Source organism: Chiloscyllium plagiosum, chromosome 6, assembly GCF_004010195.1.
Source record: "Chiloscyllium plagiosum isolate BGI_BamShark_2017 chromosome 6, ASM401019v2, whole genome shotgun sequence".
NCBI lineage: Eukaryota > Metazoa > Chordata > Chondrichthyes > Orectolobiformes > Hemiscylliidae > Chiloscyllium > Chiloscyllium plagiosum.
In genome coordinates, this window is record NC_057715.1 from 1,338,916 (window position 1) to 1,360,949 (window position 22,034).

The following is a 22,034-nucleotide window of genomic DNA, read 5'->3' on the forward strand; positions in this document are numbered from 1 at the left end:
GCTTACTCTGCGAGCCTCCCCTCCTCCTCAAAAAATGCCTGATTAAAAATGTTCACTCACCAATTTGAGGACAGAATTTTCCAAATCTGGGCTCCAGTGCTATTTTGGCTAAGTTGGATACCTGTCCATCGTTGAGAAATTCAGACCAAAAGTGTTATTTTTCTAAAAGAAAACTCTTCTTCATAACATTTTTCAAATTGATTTTGCCCTAAACTAAAATGAACAAAAAAGGTAAACTTCTGTAGAAAATATTTTTACTTTAATCTTGAAAAAGTTGAATTTTCTTCATATTTCTACAGACTGCATGAAGTGATATTACCACTGTAGATCACTGCACAAAAGCTTTGAAATTCCAACTGTCACTATCAGTTTACAATGCTTTCCAATTATGTGATGTTAAATGTTTAATATCACTAAAGTTTAATACAAATTCTGCCAAAAGATTCCTACAATGACAGTATAGATTTTTATGCTGCGTGTTCTCAAACTTTTCAGACTGGGAATGAAATCTAAATTATTAAATTTTCACTTACTTCTTAGAAATCTTGAATTAATTATTGCTTGCCGCTAATTTTGGACTGTGCTGTTTACAGGAAATGCTGCGACTTTTTGGTATTCCTTATATTGTTGCTCCAATGGAGGCTGAAGCACAATGTGCTTACCTAGATCTGACTGACCAAACTGGTGGAACTATCACTGATGATAGTGATATATGGCTGTTCGGAGCACGTCATGTGTACAAGCATTTCTTCAGTCAAGACAAGGATGTGGAGTATTACCAGTACATCCACATTCATAATCAATTAGGTAAATCAAAATTATGAGAAATTATTAAGTCTGAAATAAAGCTTTTGGTCTCCTAAACAAACAGAGACTGCTAAAAATCACATAACACCAGGTTATAGTTCAACAGGTTTAATTGGAAGCACTAGCTTTCGGAACACTGGCCCTTCGTCAGGTGGTTGTGAAGGAGCAGCACTCTGAAAGCTAGTGCTTCCAACTAAACCTGTTGGACTATAACCTGGTGTTATGTGGTTTTTAACTTTGTACACCCAGTTCAACACCGGCATCTCCAAATCATGACAGAAAATGCTGGAGCTCCAATTCTAAAGAGAAGTCCCATTGAACTCAAAATATTAACTCTGTTTCTCTCTCCACAGATGCTGCCAGACCTGCTGAGTTTCCCCAGCATTCCCTGTGTTTGTTTCCAATTTCTCGCATTCATAATATTTTGCTGTTAGTTTGGTATGGCCACAAAGAAGTCCAAGAGGAATTTTCCAGATTTTCTCTCCATTTTTGCTCATTTTCCCTCCAAAACTTGTCACTTAATTCAATGGGTGAGGACAGGTGTTAATGACAATTTATAACAAGAATGTGGTGGAACTTTGATGAACCAGCTGATTTTTCTTTTGTTTGCTATTTTCATATCTTTGTAATTAAGACCATAAGACATTGGATCAGAAGTAGGGTTTAGATCAGAGTTGTGCTGGAAAAGCACAGCAGGTCAGGCAGCATCCGAGGAGCAGGAAAATAGACATTTCGGGCAAAAGCCCTTTATCAGGACATGTAGGTCCTGGGCCTCCTTCATCACCGCTCCCTCACCACCCGGTGCCTGAAGGAAGAACGCCTCATCTTCTACTCAGAACATTTCAACCCCAGGGCACCAGTTTCCTCATTTCCCCTCCCCTCCCCCAACTTACCCCAGCTCCAACCTTCCAGCTCTGCACTGTCCTCATTGCACTGTCCTCATGACCTGTCCTACCTGCCAATCTCCCTTCCCATCAATCCGCTCCACTCTCCCCTTTGACCTATCACCTGCATCCCCACCCCCACCCCCATTTATCTCTCCACCCTGGAGGCTTCCTGCCTCTATTCCTGATGAAGGGCTTTTGCCCGTAACGTCGATTTTCCTGCTCCTCGGATGCTGCCTGACCTGCTGTGCTTTTCCAGCACCACTCTGGTTTCCAGCATCTGCAATCCTCACTTTTGCCCCATTGGATCAGAAGTAGGCCGTTCAGCCCATTGAATCTGCTCTGCCATTCAGAGACTGGTCTGATAATCCTCAACTCCACTTTCCTGCCTATTCTCCATAACCCCTGATTCCCTGACAGATTAAAATCTAGCTATCTCAGCCTTCACTGAATTACTTAGTACTTAATTACCCAGCCTTAATGCCCTTTGTGATAAAGGATTCTACAGATTCACAACCTGAGAGAAGAAATGCATCTTCACCTTCATCTTCAATGTGTAACACCCTTAGTCTAAGATTCTGCCCTCTGGTCTGAGGGGCTTCCACAAAGGGAAACGTTCGTTCTGCACCTACCCTATATAAGAATCTTGATTGTTTCAATAAGGTCGCCTCTCTTCTATATTCCAAGGAGTATAAGCCCAATTTACTCAACCTCTCCTAAGACAGTCCCCCTCCCTAATTGTTATAATCCGAGTGAACTTTCTGAACTGCCTGCAATGGCAGTATATCATTCCTTAGATAAAGCACCCAAAACTGTTCACAGTATTCCAGCTGTGGTCTGTCTCATGCCTTGTATAATTTTAGGAAACTCTCCACGCTTTTATATTCCATTCCCTTAGAATTGAAGGTCAATTAAAACAGAGATAGACTATTTATTTCTTTCAAACTTGTAGGTAGCTAATATTTTTTATTTAAATAACTTACAGTTTCTGTTACAAGGGATGTATGTTGGTGGGTTAGAATTATATTTTTTCAGCAATCGTTCTATTTGCATTGGAAATTTACACTCGATAAGTAGTTGAGATTACATTGTGATATCAGTATTAATATATTCCAACACAATTCATTCAGGCAATAATCTAACCTGACCCTGACACAATAAAAATTGCTAAGTTAATGTCCTTGCATATAATCCTTAATTTTTAAAATAATAATTGTTGCTGTTATTAAATTTGCAAATTGCGGCTTTTCTACGCTTTTCGCATTTATTTGGAGTCGGGAACATTTAGAATGCTCAGTCCCCAAACTTCCATAAAGAAATTAAAGGGAATGGGGTAACATTGAAGAATTGTGATCAAAGTGTTGGTATTTAAAACAATTACGTTGCAAAGAAAGGTGATTAATAAGCACTAAGCAATACTAAGTAATTAATTATTCTATTTCTGCAGTTTATGAATGCATCACTATCTTTATGCTGGGAAGTCTCATATCTTAAATACTTTATCTGATTTTGGTTGCTTCTTGCAGGCAGAGATACTTTTTGTCACCAAGTCAGAGTTGCTTTAAGTGTTTCTCACTGCAAGGCCCAGTGAGCTTTCTTACCATATCTTATCAAACTCATCTCATTAATTACCTTCCATTCCCCTGTGGCATCTCTCGCATCCATTTTCCACCCTATCTTATCACGTGCTATTCCCAGAACAACTTCACAGTCATCAGACATTAAATTAGATTACCTACAGTGTGGAAACAGGCCCTTCGGCCCAACAAGTCCACACCGACTCTCCAGAGAGTGACCCACCAAGACCCATTTCCCTCTGACTAATGCACCTAACACTGGGCAATTTAGAATGGCCAATTCACCTAACCTGCACATCTTTGGACTATGGGAGGAAACTGGAGCACCCGGAGAAAACCCACACAGACACAGGGAGAATGTGCAAACTCCACACAGACAGTCGCCCGAGGCCAGAATCGAACCTGAGACCCTGGTACTGTGAGGCAGCAGTGCTAACCACTGAGCCACCGTGCTGCCCCTGCTGGCCATTCCTTGTGCCCATACAATCTTTAAAATGTCAGAATGAGCACTGGCATTTCACAACTGCCCCACTCATTGAAAGACATATGCACAAGATGTCGGAGGTTCAGATCAACAGTGCACTGCAAAAGAGAGGAGAACCCCACCCCTCCCTAAGGAGACTCCTTCCCAGAGCACCAACAGAGGAGCTCATGCCATCAGATCCAGCTGGTCTGGTCTGATATCACCCAATTCATTGCTGTCTCCAGGGTGCAGAGGACTAGCCAGCAGTGCAGAAAGAAGATCACTGATCTTCACTGCTCCACCAGGGTTACATGCATTGCTTCTCTTCCTGCCACCTTACTCCTATCAATCCTACTGCACCAACCTTGCAACAAATGGCCTTGCTGCAACTGTCCAAAGCTAGTTGCTTGTACACCCTGCAATGCAACTCTGTGCTACCAGAGCACACTGTCAGTGCATCATATAAGGTGTGAGCAGGACAGATTGACACATGCCCAATGTAAATACTCATTGAGGAAGTATATGTTTGGCTGCTGCCCATGACAAGTGACCTGAGACATTGGTATTGCCCAGGGTACAACATGGAAATAGTTTGGAGCAAGCAGCCAGTTGAATCCACCAGGTATATACTCTGGTTTCCTAACTGAGTTTTCTTGATGTCTACCTCGTTTGGTAAGGTGGGAGTCTGAATATTATTGAGGCAGTTTGTGGTGTTAACAAGGTGTTTAACAGGTTGCGATGACCATCAATTGGCAGTTCTCTTCCTAGCAAGAATCTCACACTGCCACTTGGGGGAAGCATAAAAGATGGAGCGAGATGATCTCAATGTTGAGGTGGGCCTCACTACTCTTATCACCTTATTCTGCCACACATCTTGACATCACTTAGATCCTGATAGGATTCTGCCCACTTTTTGTGAACAGAAAGTTTAGAGAGCAATCTCTCACTAGGTTATGTAAGACCATGCAACAAAGTAGTCAGACTTTGCCTAACTCTAAACAGCACAGTGCAGAGAGCCATAGAATTTTCTATTTCACTGTAACTTCTCCTGTCCAGAAACATATTGTTCAGAAACACCATTTGTCCAGAAATCTTATCAGCAGATCCAAACAACTCATGACTTAGTACTAACTACAGTAAATATTTATATCTATGCTGCGTTCCAGTACACATATAGGCATTCTTATTTCATTCTATAATTCAGGAAACTACAGAGTCCAAAAATGATTTGGACCCAAGCATTCCAGACTGAAGAGGTTAGAGTATATTAAGCAAAGATGAATGAGTCAAATCAGTGTTGAATATTTATTTGCTGCAAAATGAAGCAACTTAAGAATTCCTGTCCAGCTTTGTTTCACTAGGTAATGACATGATACATCTATGAAAAATATTCAATATATAGGAGGAGGCCATGTGCAAAAGGTACAATTCTCAGGATCACACGGAAAAAATTATTGTTGCAGCTCTGGAAAAGGCTGTAGATGGGTAGTATTAAACTGCAGCTCTACTTTGGTACAAAACTGTTGTAAAATCCATGTATTGATTCACTGAACCCAAGAATGTATCTGCAAAAGATCCTTCAGTCAAACTAATTGTAATCCTATATTCCTATCACCAAACTGCTTTGCATTAATCACTGTCATGAAAGCACTAAATTCTAACAGAAAATTCATCTGTAAAGTAGCTTTTAGCTCTTAATGGTGTCTGGGAATTCAGAAAATGGCATTGTTTCATGGCATGGCATTGTAGGTGCAATCCTGCTGTAAACATGCGTTTTAATCATGGAATCCCCACAGTGCAGAAAGAGGCCATTTGGCCCTTTGAGTCTGCACCGATCCTCTGAAGAGCACCTCACCTCCCCATCCTATTCTCAGAACCCCATATTTCCCATGGCTAATCCACCTAGCCTGTGGACACTGAGGTAATTTAGCATGGCCAATCCACCTAATCTGCACATCTTTGGACTGTGGGAGAAAACAGGAGCACCCAAGGGAAGTCCACATGGACACAGGGCGAATGTGCAAACTCCACACAGACAATCACCCAAGGCTAGGATGAAACCCAAGTTCCTGGCAGAATGCCTGAAATAGTTGACTCAGCTAATTTTGCAATCTTTGAAATTAAACGCTATTCTTGAGAGTTGCGTAAAGTTAAGTAGCTCCAATAGCAAGTTGAATTGATATAGCACATTTAATGCAGTAAAAATGACCAAAGGCATTTCTGAATGAAAATTGAACTCCAGACATCAAAGAATAACTTAGAAGGAATGGTCAAAAACTTGATCAAAGAGTCAGGTTTAAAAGCACCTTAAAGGAGAAGAGAGTCCAAGAGAGATTTGAGAAGAAGTTAAAGAGCTTTAGGGCCTCAGCATAAACATGGGATATACAAGAAGTGAGAAATTGAGGGGCACCTATCGGGATCTGACACAACACTGAGCTTGTGAACTATCTGCTTTAGCTGTAGACAGCTGTGGATAGTAATGTTTCTTTGTTATTAATACCTGAAGAGCATTTTAGGAATGATGGAAACAATTTTGGCAAATGTCTGTGTTTCAGGTCTTGATAGAACAAAGCTGATAAATCTTGCCTATTTTCTGGGCAGTGACTACACTGAAGGGATCCCTGGTGTGGGTTACGTAACAGCAATGGAGCTCCTGAATGAATTCCTTGGACCAGGACTGGAACCTCTTTTTCAGATTCGGTAGGATAAAATGTGCTTGTGATTCATCACAGTTCCTGTCCTGTTGACTTTTTCTGGGCTGCAATATGGGGATGGAATGTGAATATGATAAGGCCATTTGGCCCTTTCAGTTCATTCCCTCCATTGTCCACATAACCTTTACCTTACTATGAGATATTTTTAATCGCATGTGGAAAGTGAATAACAAACTCTAAGCTCTGTGAAGTTTTGTTTTTGAGCTCTTTAGCTTACAGACGTCCAGTTTACAAGGCTAATATGGCAACCTACTTTATTGCAACCTTTCAGGGCTGAAGATGCTGACAACACCCCACAGTCATGTGGCATACTTGTACCCTGTTGTCGTTTGATCATCTATATTTATATTTATCACTATAACCTACAGTTTTCAGCATGTATGAAATGGAACAGCATGGTACCATCTGAAAAGCTGCCCGTGTTATGCTTTAGATGTAAATAACTACCTGATCTTGATTATCAAAAGTTTGCATGTGTTTTTCCTAAATATTACTCATAAATTAATGGCTATGGAAAATGCCATAACATTGTTCCTAATTCTTCAGCCCTCATGACAAATGGCACCATACAGCTACGTTTTTTCAGTTGTAATACTTGGGACAGCTGTCATTAAATAGACAATAGGTGCAGGAGTAGGCCATTCTGCCCTTCGAGCCTGCACCACCATTCAATATGATCATGGCTGATCATCCTTAATCAGTATCCTGTTCCTGCCTAATCTCCATAACCCTTGATTCCACTATCCTTGAGGGGTCTATCCAACTCTTTCTTAAATGAATCCAGAGACTGGGCCTCCACTGCCCTCTGGGGCCGAGCATTCCACACTGCCACCACTCTCTGGGTGAAGAAGTTTCTCCTCATCTCTGTCCTAAATAGTCTACCCCGTGTTCTTAAGCTATTTTTAAATCTGTGGAAGGACCAGTCAACCCGAAACATTAACTGTGATTTCTCTCCGCATATGCTGCCAGACCTGCTGAGTGTTTCCAGCAATTTTGGGGTTTTTTTGTTTCTGATTTACAGTACCCACAGTTCTTTCAATTTTCGTTAAATCCAATTTGTTTCAGGAACGAATTCAGTCACATGAATGATCAGCTATAACACTGCATTGGTGGCGAGAAATTCTTACAATTAATTATTATCTACAGTACAGAAATGAGTTAGAATTTGTATATCTTACATTGATTTAATATTTAGACTTTGTAAGAGAACCTACTGTTTAGATTTGAAAACTTAGAGCTGGAAAGTTTAGTTATTTGTGGAGCCCAGTGGTGGCGTTCAAAACTGCAGTATCTTTTTGTCATGGTGCTATAAGGTTACAGAACTAAAATATTAATTCCATGCTGTGTTCAACTGGAGAATTCTAAGTGTTGGCACCCTTCACTGTGCCACTCGACTTTCCCAGTCATGGATGTACAGAGCTCAGTTTCACAATGTTACCCTAATGCAGTTGTATAGTATGACTTGCCTGTAAAGCACATAAGACAGCACTTTTCTCTGTACCTCAGTACATGTAACAGTATTAAATCAAATCAAATCAGTTTGTGGATGACAGAACTGCAGAAGCATTCTGAAGTATGAGAAGCACAATGTTGAACATCAAGCAGGTTTAGTCAGGATGGTGGAGGGAGCAGGCAGATGGCATTCAATATTTAATATAGGAGAGTGTGAAATGCTTCCTTTAGGAAAGAAGAGTACACTGATGAAGCTGATGCAGGAGCTTTGGGACCTGGTGGTATATGCGCAAAAATCATTGAATATTACAGAGTAGGTTAAGAGAACAGATAATAACCATATAGGATCCAGGCCTTTTAAAAATAGAACTCTAGAATACAAAAACAATGATTATGATAAACTTGTTTTTAAACCTTGGTTCCACTTCAACTGAAGGATTTCATCCAGATTTGAGCATTGCACTTTGGGGACTATATGACACTATTCGAAAGGACGCAGAAGAGATTCACGTGAATAGTTCCAGGGATGAGAAACTTCGGTTACAGTGATTAATTGTAGAGGATGGGGCCATTATCCTTGGAGTTGAGAAGTTTGACAAAACTCTGATAAAGATATTCAAACTTGAGGGTCAGGACAGAGTATATTGAGGGAAGCTTTTTCCACCGATGAAGCACAGAAGACCACAGGCCATCAGTTTGAGGTGACTGGCAAAAGTAACAATTGTGACACAGAAATATTTATCATTCAGGGAGTGGCTAGGATCTAGAATACACACTGCCTGAGGCTGGTGACAGATTCCATCATGATTTTCAACAAGGTTCAGTCATTATCTGCAGAGTGAGAATGTTCAGGGCTGTGTGGTAAGGGTCAGGAAGTAGAAGTAAATGAGTTGCTTTTGCAAAAACATGATTCTGTCTGCACTGTGAATATTCTCCAATTCTCTCTGTTGCAATGTTGGGGATTGGTCAACAGACAGAAAGCAGAGGGTAGGAGTCAATGGGTCATTCTTAGATGGTGACCAGTGGATGCAGCAGGATCAGTGTTTGGCCCAGTTGGTCACAGTCTGTATCAGTGATCTGCATCTGAAGGTCAGGTGGAATATTTCCGAGTTTCCAGTTGATATAAACTTTGTGGGAATTTAGTTATGAGGACAATACAAAGAGGTTGCTGAACAATTTCGGCTCAGTGAATGAGGAAGGGAAATGCAGATGGAATATAATGTAGATAATTTTGAAGTTATTGAGAGATTGGAAATTGCTGATGTCCAAATGACCTTGGATGAACTTGTTTATAAGTCACTGAAAGCTGGCGTGCAGGTACACCAAGCAGTTTGGAAGGTAAATAGTATGTTAGCCTTTAATGCACGAGGATTTGAGGACTGGAGCAAGCAAGTCCTGGTTCACTTATCTAAAGCTTTTGGTGAGACTATACCCTGAAGTATTGATTATGGTTCTGGTTCCCTTTCCAAAGGAGAGAGTTGGTATAGACTGAGTGCAACACAGATTCACCTGATTGGTTCCATGGACTGTCTTACGTGGAGAGATTGAGGAGACTGTGTCTATATTCCTTTGAGGTCAGAAGAATGAGAAGTGACCTCAAAGAAACTTGCATTTTTTTGTTAATGACGAGACCGGATAGCTGCAGCAAGGTTGCTTCCCCTGTCTATGGGTGTCAGAGAAATTTGCCCAATAGGTTAGAGATCACAAAACACAGATCAGAGTGAAATTGACAAACCATTTATTGCAAGCGATATCGCTGGAGGAGAAAACAGACTAGCTGACACAGAACTGACAGTCTGCACAGAGAATTTGATTTCTCCTCCTAGAGCTGAGGATGAGACCAGTTTTATAGTAATGCTGCACAATGACACTGATTAAGAAACGGGAAACTACAATGTTTCGGGAAATGGAGTAATTTTGTTGCAAGGGTACTAATTGGAAAACAGTTTACCAGATGAATGTCCTGTTCCTTCACACAATGCAACATCCTGACAGCATCATGGTTCCATTCATCTGCACAGGTAGGTGTTAAAGTCTGCTCTTTGTGTGGCTTTGCTGCTGCTGGGTTGTGAAACTGCCCTTCGGGCTTTGAGCTCTTTTGTCATGTCCATGGGAGCTTGAAAGCGTATTCCATTGTCTGCATGCTGTCTGACCCAGTTTGTGAGCTGCTCGGGAATTCTGGGTGTCCTGGTACAATTTGGCCAGTTTGCTTTTGTAGGCCTATCGTGGGTTAGCAAATCTTTTGCCACAATGTGTCTACAACCAGAGGACACCACCTCATAATAAAAGACAATACAACCGAGGAACTTCACTTATCACAGGGTGCTGACATTTTGGAATTCTTTACCACAGAGGAATGTGCAAGCTTAGTCATTAAGTATGTTCAAGACAGAAAATGACACATTTCTACTCACTAATAACATCAAGTAATAAAGGGATAGCATGGAAATCTGGTATTGAGGCAGATAATCAGCCTTGATTTAAGTAGAAGAGGCCCTCAAGGGACTGGAAGGCCTAAACCTGCTGCTATATTCAATAGGTTTTGGTTTAGTAGTGTCATTAGCCTGCGAACTTGGAACTTAATCCATACTGAGCATATTTTCTAGAAACTTTTTGAAGGAAATGTAACAGAAGTAGAATTTTGAATAATGGCACGTTGTGAACTTTCTGAAATTCTTTGGCTAAGTTGGCATATTAATGTTATTTATATATTGCAATCAACATACAAACATACATAGGTCAGTATGTTGTGCTGACCTTTTACCCTACTCTAAGATCAAACTTACCTACATATCCTACATTTTGCTATCATCCATGTGCCTATTCAAGTGTCACTTAAATGTCCCTAATGTATCTGACTCTACTACCACTGCTGGCAGTGCAACCCCATCCACCACTCTGTGTAAGAAACCTACCTCTGACATCACCCTAAACCTTCCTCCAACCACCTTAAAATTATGCCCCTTAATGATAGCCATTTCCGCCTTGGGAAAAAGTCTCTATCTATGCCTCTCATCAACTTGTAGACCTCTATCAAGTTACCTCTCTTCCTTCTCACAGCAGGTCCTCCTGAAACAACCTCCACATTTCTGTTATGCATTTCCCTGAGAATATCTGTTTCCAATTTATGCTCCACAGTTCCTGCCTAATAGCATTGTAATTCTCCCTCCCCCAATTAAATACTTTCCTATAATCTGCTTCTGTCTCTCTCCATGAGTATAGTAAAGGTCAGGGAATTGTGATCGCTATCACCGAAATGCTCCCCTACCAAGAGATCTGACACCTGACCTGGTTCTATGCCAAGCCCCAACTCCAACATGGCCTCCCCTCTAGTCGGCCTATCTACATATTGAGTCAGGAATCCTTCCTGGACACACCTGACAAAATCTGCTCCATCCAAACTATTTGCATTAAGGAGGTTCCAACAAATATTAGGGAAGTGGAAATCACACCTGACAACAACCCTGTTACTTATGCAACTTTCCAAAATCTGCCTCCCAATCTGTGCCTCTGTTATTATTGGGGGGTCTATAGAAAACTCCCAATAAAGTGACTGCTCCTTTCCTGTTTCTGCCTTCTACCCATACTGACTCAGTAGACAAACCCTCCTCAATGACCTCCCTTTCTGCAGCTGTGATACTATCCATGATTAGCAATGCCACTCCCCACCTCTTTTACCTCCCTCCCTATTCCTTTTGAAACATGCTTTCAAGGTGAGAGGTGGAAAGTTTAAGGGGGATACACGCGGCAAGTACTTCACACAGAGGGTGGTGGGCGTTTGGAACACGTTGCCAGCAGAGGTGGTAGAGGCAGGCACGGTAGATTCATTTAAGATGCGTCTGGATAAATGCACGAGTAGGTGGAGAGCAGAGGGATACAGATGCTCAGGAATTGACCGACAGATTTAGACAGTACATTTGGATCAGCTCAGGCTTGAAGGGCATGTCCCTGGGCTGTAAATTTTCTTTGTTCTTTGTATCTAAACCCTGGAACATCCAACAATCATTCCTGCCCCTGTGATATCCAAGTCTCCGTAATGGCCACAACATTTCACTCGAAGTACTGATCCATGCTCTAAGTTCATCACCTTTATTCCTGACACTTCTTGCATTAAAATAGACACACTTCAACTCATCACACTGACTGTAACTTTGCCCTGTCAACTGTCTGTCCTTCCTCACAGACGCTCTGCATGCTGTATTTGCCTGTCACCAGCTACCCCATCCTCTGATCTGTAACTCTGGTTCCCATCTCCTGCCAATCTAACTTAAACCCTCGTGAAGAGATCTAGCAAACCTTCCGCCCAGGATATTGGTGCCCCTTCTGTTTAGGTGCAACCCATCCTCCTTGTACAGGTCCCATCTTCCCCAGAAGGTAGCCCTCCCTCCTACACCAGTCCTGCAGCCACGTGTTCATCTCTATTCCTAGCCTGACTAGCGTGGGGCACCGGTAGCAATCCTGAGATTACTCCTCTGCTCGTCCTGTCTTTTAGCTTCCAACCTAACTCCCTATATTCATTTCTCAGGTCCTCATTCCTTTTCCTCGCTGTGTCATTGGTGCTGATGTGTACCACAACTTCTGGCTGCTCACCCTCCCCCTTTAGAATCCTGTAGATTCGATCTAAGACATCGCTGATCCTGGTACCCAGGAGGCAACACACCGTCCAGGAATCTTGTTCGCAATCACAGAATCTCCTGTCTGTTCCTCTAACCATTGAATCTCCTATCACTATCACTCTCCTTTCTCCCTGCTTCCCTTCTGAGACACAGAGCCAGGCTCAGTGCCAGAATCCTGGCCGCTGGGGCTTTCCCCTGATAGGTCATCTCCCACAACAGTATTCAAAGTGGTATACTTATTAGTGGAGGGAACGGCCACAGGGTCCCTGCGCTGTTTGCCTGTTCCCTTTCCCTCTCCTGACAGTCACCCAGCTACCTTTATACTTACAGTATATATATTACATGCATTGAAATATATTTGTAAAGATTGGTAAGGATATATTCTGGGTTTATAGTTCCATTAAAAGCTGTATTTATTCAGATGTATTAACGTAGTTAACAAACAACTTCTCTTTCAGAGACTGGTGGACTGAAACCCAGAAAAATAAAAAACTGCGAGATAATCCAAATGATACGAAAGTGAAGAGAAAACTGCGACACCTTGACATTTCCCCAGGTTTTCCAAACCCAGCAGTGGCAGAAGAATATCTGAAACCAGTTGTAGATGAATCTAAGGTATCACTGTCCTGGGGTAAGCCAGACCTTGATGAGATCAGAGAATATCCTTTTATAGAAAGAATTATCAAAAAGAAAGTAAGTTTTACTTTGAGAGAATAAACGTAACTTTATTGACCATATTTTTTGTAGTAAGTTATCTGCAGTATATCATACATTCTTTTATGTTGAGCAAGTTGTTGTTTGATGGTTCAGAACTTGCGTATTGCTGAGAAAAGGCATATTTTGTTTTTGTCTTATTCCCATCAGGACAATTTGCATAAAATAGCAATATAAAGGAAAACAACTATATTGTATGAGAGGAGAGTGCTGATTGGTTGCCAGATGTGCTCTGACTGTTAGGTGCACGGCCATGGAAATGCCACATTGATACAAGATGAAGAAGTTTTTTTTTAATTCAGAGGGTTGTGAACTTTTGAATTTCTCTACTACAGAGGACCATGAAAGCTTAGTCTTTGAGTATATGTATGGTAGAGATTGATAGACCTCTCACGACTAGTGGCATTCAGGATTATGAAGATTGGGTGGATAGAAGACTTAGAAAGGTTTGATCAATCTTGGTCATGTGGACAGGCTCAATGGGCTGAATGGCTTACTCCTGTTCCTATGCTCCTATTCTACATCCTGCACATCACACAACAATGGAATTCACATACCACTTTACTCATCATGTGATGGGCAGACCATCTTTTTGGCTTGTAGGTTGTATCCAGTTGCTCCTAGATATAGCAGTGTGAAAGAGCTAGCACCACTTGTTTCACAAACATTTGAGATACTTTATCTAAGGTAGATGTAGCACTTTTCAGGACTAAAACGAGCTTTAGGCCGGTTAGATAGAACGTGTCCACACTGCCTGTTTCAGCTCAGCAAAACGGGTGACAGCCATTCCCTGGTTCATTTCTCAGGACGTTGCCATGAGTATTCACAGTAGACCTGCCTGATTTAAAATTTAAGCAAACTTGTTAAACAACATTGAGAGAACAGAATGTTAAAGCATATAGTGATGTTTTTATATCATTATAAGGATACTAACCCCCATTTTACAGCTGCATGAAACTAGCCTTATTATCTAACTCAAATTGCTAAGATAGCCACATGTAATGCTCTGTCTTATTACTGCTACTCCACTGTTTTACACTGAGTCATCAGAGAGGTGATGGATGGTATTGTCGATAATGCTATCAGACAGCATTTCCGCTTCATTAACCTGTTCACAGATAGTGGGTTAGGTTAGCTTCTGCCAGACTGACTGAGCATCTGACCTCATTATGGTCTTGGTCAAAATATGGACAATTGAGCCAAACTCTGAGCAGTGTGGCATCTGCCAGAACTGAGGTCAGTTGGGATTAGAGGGAAAGCTGTTCATTGGTTGATATCATTCTAGCTAAAATGAAGATGCTTGTGATTGTTGGATGCCCATCAGCTCAGTTCCAGGACGTTGCTTTAGGAAATCCTCAGGGTGATGTTCAAGTCCGAAACATTTCAGCTACTTCATCAATAGCCTGCCTTCCTGCAGAAAGTCAAAGTGGGGATGGTCAGGGGTGATTGGTACTGAGTGTTGCACATTCACAAATCTTCAAATACTGAAGAAGCCCTTGACCATATGCAGTAATACCTCCATCACATTACGACTTGGACTGACTAGTGGCAAGTTACATTTTCCAGGCAATGACCATCCTGAACAAGAAAGAATCTAACATCTCTCTTTGTTATTCAATGGTATTGAGATTACTGAAGCCCTCACTGTCAACATGCATGGGGGTTATCATTGACCTGAAACTGAACAGGACTGGTCAAATGTATACTGCAGCTACAAGAGCAGGTCAGACGCTGAGACTTCTGAGGTGAGTAACTCAATTTGTAACTCCCCAAAACCTGTCCTAAAGCCGACAAGGAACAAGCCAGGAATGTGATGGAACACTTTTCATTTGACAATGAGTGCAATTGCTACACCATTCAAAGTTCAACATCTCCCAGGAGAAAAACCCAACTAATTGGCATAACATCACATCCCACTTTTGAAGTCTTGGTAAATTAATGGCTACAAAAGGGTATTATCCCACCTCTGTCTGGGTTTTGTCCTTGGTGGGGGTGGGATCTGCACAATTCATGAAGACAAAAGTGGGTGGCCTTTTCTTGAGGGTCCTCTCAGCTCATCAAAGACAGTTACCCCAAGATGATTAGATTCTCTACGAGCTGGAAACAGGCCCTTCAGCCCAACAAGTCCACACCGACCCTCCGAAGAGTAACCCACCCAGACCCATTTCTCTCTGACCAATGCACCTATCACCATGGGCAATTTAGAATGGCCAATTCATCTGACCTGCACACCTTTGGACTGTGGGAGGAAACCGGAGCACCCGGAGCAAACCCATGCAGACACTGGGAGAATGTGCAAACTCCACACAGACAGTTGCCCAAGACTGGAATTGAATCTGGATCCCTGGCGCTGTGAGGCAGCAGTGCTAACCACTGAGCCACTGTGCCACCCCAAATCTTCCCCCTTTGACCCTCTCTCAGTCTCTTGAGCCTGACCCCCTCGCCTGGCCATTTTCCACTGAATTCTACAGGTGGGATTCCAGTTCCCATGGACTTTCTGGATCTTGTATTTAGAGTTACAGGCAAACTGCTCTCTGACCAGAGAACTGAACAGGACGATATCCATTTGTAACACTCCAGTCTACCATGGCTTTCCACAGCACCTTTTTTATAGCCGTCATTTGGTTCAAAACACAAACTGACCAGTATCATCGTAGCTAACACAACCTGGACTTGAAAGTATTCTAGCTAGACTGAGAAAATATGGGCAATATTAGAGCCATAGAGATGTACAGCATGGAAACAGATTCTTTGGTCTTACTCGTCCATTAAGAAAAACAGACGCAAAGCTCTTTTAGTTAAACCTTGCATTAATAATTTTCATAATATTCTTCACTTTGTAAAATATATCTTTAACTTTTGGCAAATTTTGTGAGAACCGTTTTGGCTGGACCAGGAAGAAAACTGATGAAGTTCTTTTACCTGTCATGAAGCAAGTCAATGCCCACCAGGTAAATCTTCACAGTTTCAGTATTCCGTTATCGAGAGTCTCATTGATGTATTTGAATGTTAATCACTTGGAATGTATAAATAAGCTGTATTTAATGAATCTGAAATGGGGTCATGTGTAACAGTTAAGTCACAACACCATTCTTTTCCATTGGTTTCTAATTACCAATCCAGTGCTGAAAAATAATATCCTTTTCTCTCATGGCATCTTAAGTGAAATAGATTAGAGGCCCCTTTAGTAGTAGCAAATGAAAGCACTGGAATCAGAGAAGCTGCTTCTTCCAAGGTCCACTGATGTTTTAAAAAAAAATTCTCATGTTAGTAGTGTCTTTATGTTGGATCTCCTCAATGTTGGTAACATTGAGAAATACATTTGACCATATGTGCAGTCGGGTCCAATTTGCGAAGTTTTTTTTCAAGAAACAAAAGAAGTGAATAAATTGTCCCATGAACAACAAAAACAGCAGGCACATTCTTCCTCCAGCAGGGTGGTTTGTGTGTAAAGTTACATACCAGTCCAGTTTGATACTGATGGGTGTCTTGTGTTCACTGTCACCTGGGCTCCAAGGGAATGTTCATTTGGAATACACCTCAAAGGGAGAAAATGCTGCTATTTTATATTTTGGTTTTATTTTAGAAAATTGAGCTCCATACTCATTCTTTCTCTCAATAACATTTCCTTTACTGTATTCAATATTTTTCAGTGTGCTGATCTTCAGCTTTTTTTTTGTAAAATGTTCTAATGACTTATTTCTTTTGCAGTCTCAGCTACGTATTGATTCCTTCTTCAGAATGGAACAACATGAGAAGCAAGCAATAAAAAGCCAAAGGCTTCGCAGGGCTGTGACTTGTATGTTGAGGAAAGAACAAAAAGCTTTAATGGAGAGCCAAGGAAGCACTGGGATGGTCGAAGCAGCCGGTGATTCAGCAGTGGAAGGGAAGAGCCAGCAAGGAGCATCAGGAGTCAAAGGCAGATCCCATAACTCTCAAGTACTGCGTGGAAAAAGGAAATCTCCAGAGCAGCCTTCCGGAGGAGGTTTTATTCAATCCACAAGTTTATCTAAAATGTCTGATGACTCTGAAAGAGATGAAGTTAAGCCAAAACATTCCAAAGTTATGAATTTGCATAAGAAAACTCCAGAAAAGGGCAAGACAGCCAAAATGGGCAGCAGCTCAAGTGATGAGAGTGATGATCATATTATGGTAACAGCTAGACCTGTGTTTGAAAAGAGAGGAAAGGGTAAAACTAAACAAAGAAAAAAGTTGAGAACTTAAGCAGGCGATGCTTCCTGGTGCACTTTCTGCACCTGTAAATTTTTTCGAGCCCAAATTTCCAATTGCTTCCCCTTTTTTGAAAAGACAAATATTTAATGATTTATGTTTGTGCAAAGCTCTTGTAATCTCTATGAATTTAGTGTTACACACAAGACACAGGCCAAAGCCTTGTTCCTAAGTTGCTTTAAAGTGCCTACGAGTTAGTTACATTGACTCTAGTTTGGCCTTTGTAGAAATTTCAAGATGTTCTACGATGCTAACATTGTCTGACCTGCTGATTATGTACCACTGCCGAGAAACCTACCATTATGAACGAGTGGTACATTTTCTATGTCTTCACTATCAAGTGCAAAAAATGAATTTCGTGTTTTGTAAAACTAGATTGAAGATATTTTTAGGCTCTACAGAAGGCAAAATCATGTAAGCAACAGGGCCTAGCTTTGAATAAGTATGTTCAAAATATGTGTATATTTGTACTTTTTAAATGTGTACCATAATACAATAGCTTGTAGACAAATTAACGCATGGCCTTTTTATATGTATCCTCACGAAAGACTGCATTTATTTTTGTGATCTTCTACATCTCCCTTTCTCAGAACCAATACCAGAATGGTTACATCACTAGATTACATTCCACGCTGGCTATTCCATGTCATCCTGTCCTCCATCCTGTGTCCCTTCTGCAACTGGTGGTTTAAAAAAATTCTGTAAATTAATTTACAAACATTGCAAATATAACACTGAGCATAATTTTCTAAAATTGCTTTGTGGTGATGCCAGGAACTGAAGGTATTCCTTTGTTTAAAAAGGTGAGGCCAGCTCACCTTGATCTCAGTAAATTTCTTTCAGTAATAGTGAAGAGTTTAGAAGTGATAACTCAGTATAGTCTCAGTAGCTACTTGGGTGAATACAGGTTAGTTAAAGAAATGCAGGTCCAGGGCTCTCACACAGTTTCTCCTGAAGACTCAGTTCGATTCTCCCACTTTCTTCGTCTCTTCCATATCTGTTCCAATGATGGCTGATTCCACCTGATTGACAGGGCGCTTAGCCAAGTTTATCACATTTCTACTGAGACTGCTTGCCCTGCCTCCAAGGACCATAATAAGGTTCCCTTTGACCTCGGTTTGCAGCCCTCCAGCCTCCACATTCCAAGCATCATCATCTGATCTTCCTATCACTTCCAATGTGATGCCACCACTAAACATAACTTCCCCTTTCCTGTCAGCATTCCGTATGGACCATTTCTTTTGTGACACTTTGATCCATTCCTCCATCTGTCCTAGCACTTCTCTACCTCATCTTTCTCCCCCACCTCCCTTTCTTGCAGCACCTTCCCGTGTGTTTACAGAAGGTGTACCTGCCCCTTCACTACTTCCATCTTCACTGTTCAAGGCTCCAGACGCTCCTAGTTGAGTAGCGACTTGCATGAATTTCTTTCAGTCTTGTCTCTTGCTTGCTGGGTGACCACTTTGCAAAACATCTTCACTCAGACCAGAAACATAACCCTAACCCTCTGGTCATTTGCCAGTTCAATGCACTGTCTCACTCACATGCTCACATTTGTTCCCAAGGTCTGCAGCAGTGCTCCTGCAAAACCTACTCCATCCAGGAAGTGGGAACCCAACATTGCCCTTTAGTGTTGATGTTTTTCTGTCCTCTCTTTCCTCCACCAAATACCCTCCCACTCCCCTCCCCCTCCACTGCCATTAGGAATGAAATTGTTCTGACTTCAACTAATGGTAATACTGAGCTAGTCAGACCTTGGAGTGAAACTTGGCTTGATAGATGGTGTGTTTTATTTTTGCAGCCATGGTGGTCAGTTACTGAACATATTGACACAAGGCTGCCAGTATTCATTAACAAAAGAACACAGTTTATTATCCAACATAAAGCTAAACTGCACATGATAATTTAGGAAGATCTTGGCATAAACCGCCAAAAGAAATATTCCCAACAAATTCCTTCACAGATGCTCAAATCCAGTGACGTCTCATTCCTATTTTAACTCATTAATTTCTTAGCAAGTTACAGGCATTTCTTTTTAGTAACTTTCTACACATTCAACAGATGTGATTCCCTTTGTTACTGCCTCTCCTTGAGATACACAGGTGCCAGCTCCTTCACTGACAAATCCAACTGAACCGGTTTGCTGGTGGAGTGGAGAGCAACCAGTGTCCAGCTGATTGGTTGGGTTGGAAAGTAGGCTGGAAAGATCAGGCTGTGATGTAGGTTCCAGCCTTACCTGACACAAACAGGTCCGGCAGTGAGCAGCTTTAACAATATCCAGCAGCTCTTGGCAAAGCCCATTGTTTCAAAAGTATCCACCATTCAAAAAATAATTTATTCCCAATGGGAAACAAAATGCTAATTTCTACTTGTTATTGACAGTTGTGATGAATTTGAGAAACATTCCACAAGTGCAGAGTGACATTGGAAAGTGATTATCTCAGACCTGATATAAACGATGGCATTTCATTGTGCACCACAGTGTTAGTGAAAGATTGCATATGACTGACTCGTTTACTTCAACCTGTGTGTGAATCATAATTAAATTGTTTATTACTGGTTTCTCCTCTTCATATAGCAAAGGGAAGACACAATCTTGTATAATAAGCTGGGGTTTAGGAGCTAACCTTTCCTTCAAAATTATTAAAACTTGTGTATGCCAAATGTTGTTGAAAAAGATTGGCTATCATATCTTAGACAATGGGGTGCAATTAACTTGATGGAGATGTTCAATTCATTTTTAAATGCATTTCCTTCTGACTTAAAATGAACATGCAACAAATAAGCTAGAAGTATTATAAAATTAAGTAACGCAAACACTTCAATTATCAATAAAAATGTGAATGATCAAGCTGGAATAAATTATGTGAAATCTTGCACAGAAGCATCAACATATAACTTCTGCTTACAAATAAAATTAGAACGGGAGAGAATATTTACATATCTAATATAACTTTCAAGGCAAAAGTCTTAAAGATGTTTTCCTTAATAATATTTTTATTCCTTTGTCTGTTTATAAGTTTAGTGAGGAGCTATTTTGAAGAAAATGGAATGTAATCCCTATTTCTGACTTTAAGGTTATAAGCAAAAAAGGCAGCCTTCTCTAGATTAATGAAATAAATTGTTTCCATCTTGGAAATTCATTAAATATTTAATGATAAACCTTTAAAATTATTACTATTCCATATTAAATTATTTCTCAATACAATTACTGATAGACATAACTCATTTAAATATTTGAAAAAAATTATATCATTTCACATATTCAGTCTAAAAGCGCATGTGTTAGTTAAATATCAATTAGATTGAGCCAGCTAATCTAAATTGTTTCTGCTGATGTAAGATGAAAATCCAGTTCTATAAAACAGTGAATATATAAATGGAAGATGACTAACTTGAAGGTACTGGGGGAACCACAAAGCAGAAGTTCTACATCCCATTAGGTCTGTGTAGACAAATCCAACTAAGCCCTGCATCCTTTGTTCCAAGACCCCACAGTTTGAAGTTTGTCTTGGGTGTTTAGGTAGCAAGAGGCAGCCTTTTCTAGGTCAAGGAGCCCTGGAGAGAGGGGTTGCAGAAATCCTGCACTGCACATAGAGCTGCCAATCAGTCAGAGATCAATATGCAGCACCAGTGGGAGCTGAACAGGGCTGACAGGACAAGACTGGCTTTCAGCAGATACTCCTCACTCCCAATCCAGAGTTCCTCCATCAGGCTCTGAGTGAGATTTGAACGTGGGAGCCGCACCCAGGAGCCTCCAGCTCTGTGTTCTGATGAGTTGACTGCCTCAGGCAAAACTGGTTAAAAAGCAGCAGCACCATTATTTGTTCAGTTTAGGAGAGAAAAGTCTATGCCGAAGCCTTCCCACCACAGACTTAGAGCAGATTGAGATCAGATCCTTCCCCAAGGAGCAGACACCAAATTCTAGCAACAAGGTCTCCAAGGAGGTATCCATAGGTTACATGAACAATCAAGGGTTTAGCTGATCAGGTATAAAGTGAGAAAGTGTGTGTTTATCCAAGACATGCAAAGATGGTATAAATTATGGGGAGCCGTCTATTATAATTGGTGACATTACTGCTTCATAAACAGTATACCATTAAGACTGGCTGAGATTAGTGATTTTAAAATTGGTATGAGATAAACAAAAATAACTTGCATTAATAAGGCACTTTTTATAACCTTGGTACATATCCCAAGTATTCAGTTTCCATGTTGTTGTGTAAGGTATTATGGTAATCCATTTGCAAAGTCCCAAAAGCAGCAATGCATTACTAACCAGTTAATCTATTTTAGTAATGCATTTTCAAGGATAAATGTCAGTCCACCAAGGAAACCCAATCCACTATGAATATGTCATGGATTATTTACATCTTCCAGGAATCTAAACAGTGCACCAGTTTGATGTTTCATCTGAAACACACCACCTCTGACAGTGCAGTTCTCTCTAAGTGTTACACATAACGAATCAGTCTGGAAATGATGGGTGATAATCCCAGAAGGTGGAAGTTGTCTGGTCAAAGCCTCCTAATGCACTGGATGATATCACCATCTTCTGCTCAGCTCCACTTTCAGTT

General features: G+C 41.0%; 1 protein-coding gene across 1 annotated transcript in view; it reads left to right on the forward strand.

Annotated features, from left to right (window-relative positions):
- The window catches only part of ercc5 (excision repair cross-complementation group 5), a 111,294-nt gene extending 93,258 nt beyond the window's left edge, over positions 1–18,036 (forward strand). Inside the window, exons 23-27 of the mRNA XM_043692670.1 lie at positions 594–807; positions 6,287–6,431; positions 12,972–13,172; positions 16,094–16,178; positions 16,939–18,036. Coding sequence (XP_043548605.1) covers positions 594–807; positions 6,287–6,431; positions 12,972–13,172; positions 16,094–16,178; positions 16,939–17,451 — 1,158 coding nt within the window. The 3' untranslated portion in view covers positions 17,452–18,036. The remainder of the gene's footprint in view (positions 1–593; positions 808–6,286; positions 6,432–12,971; positions 13,173–16,093; positions 16,179–16,938) is intronic.
- The last annotated feature ends 3,998 nt before the right edge of the window (positions 18,037–22,034 follow it).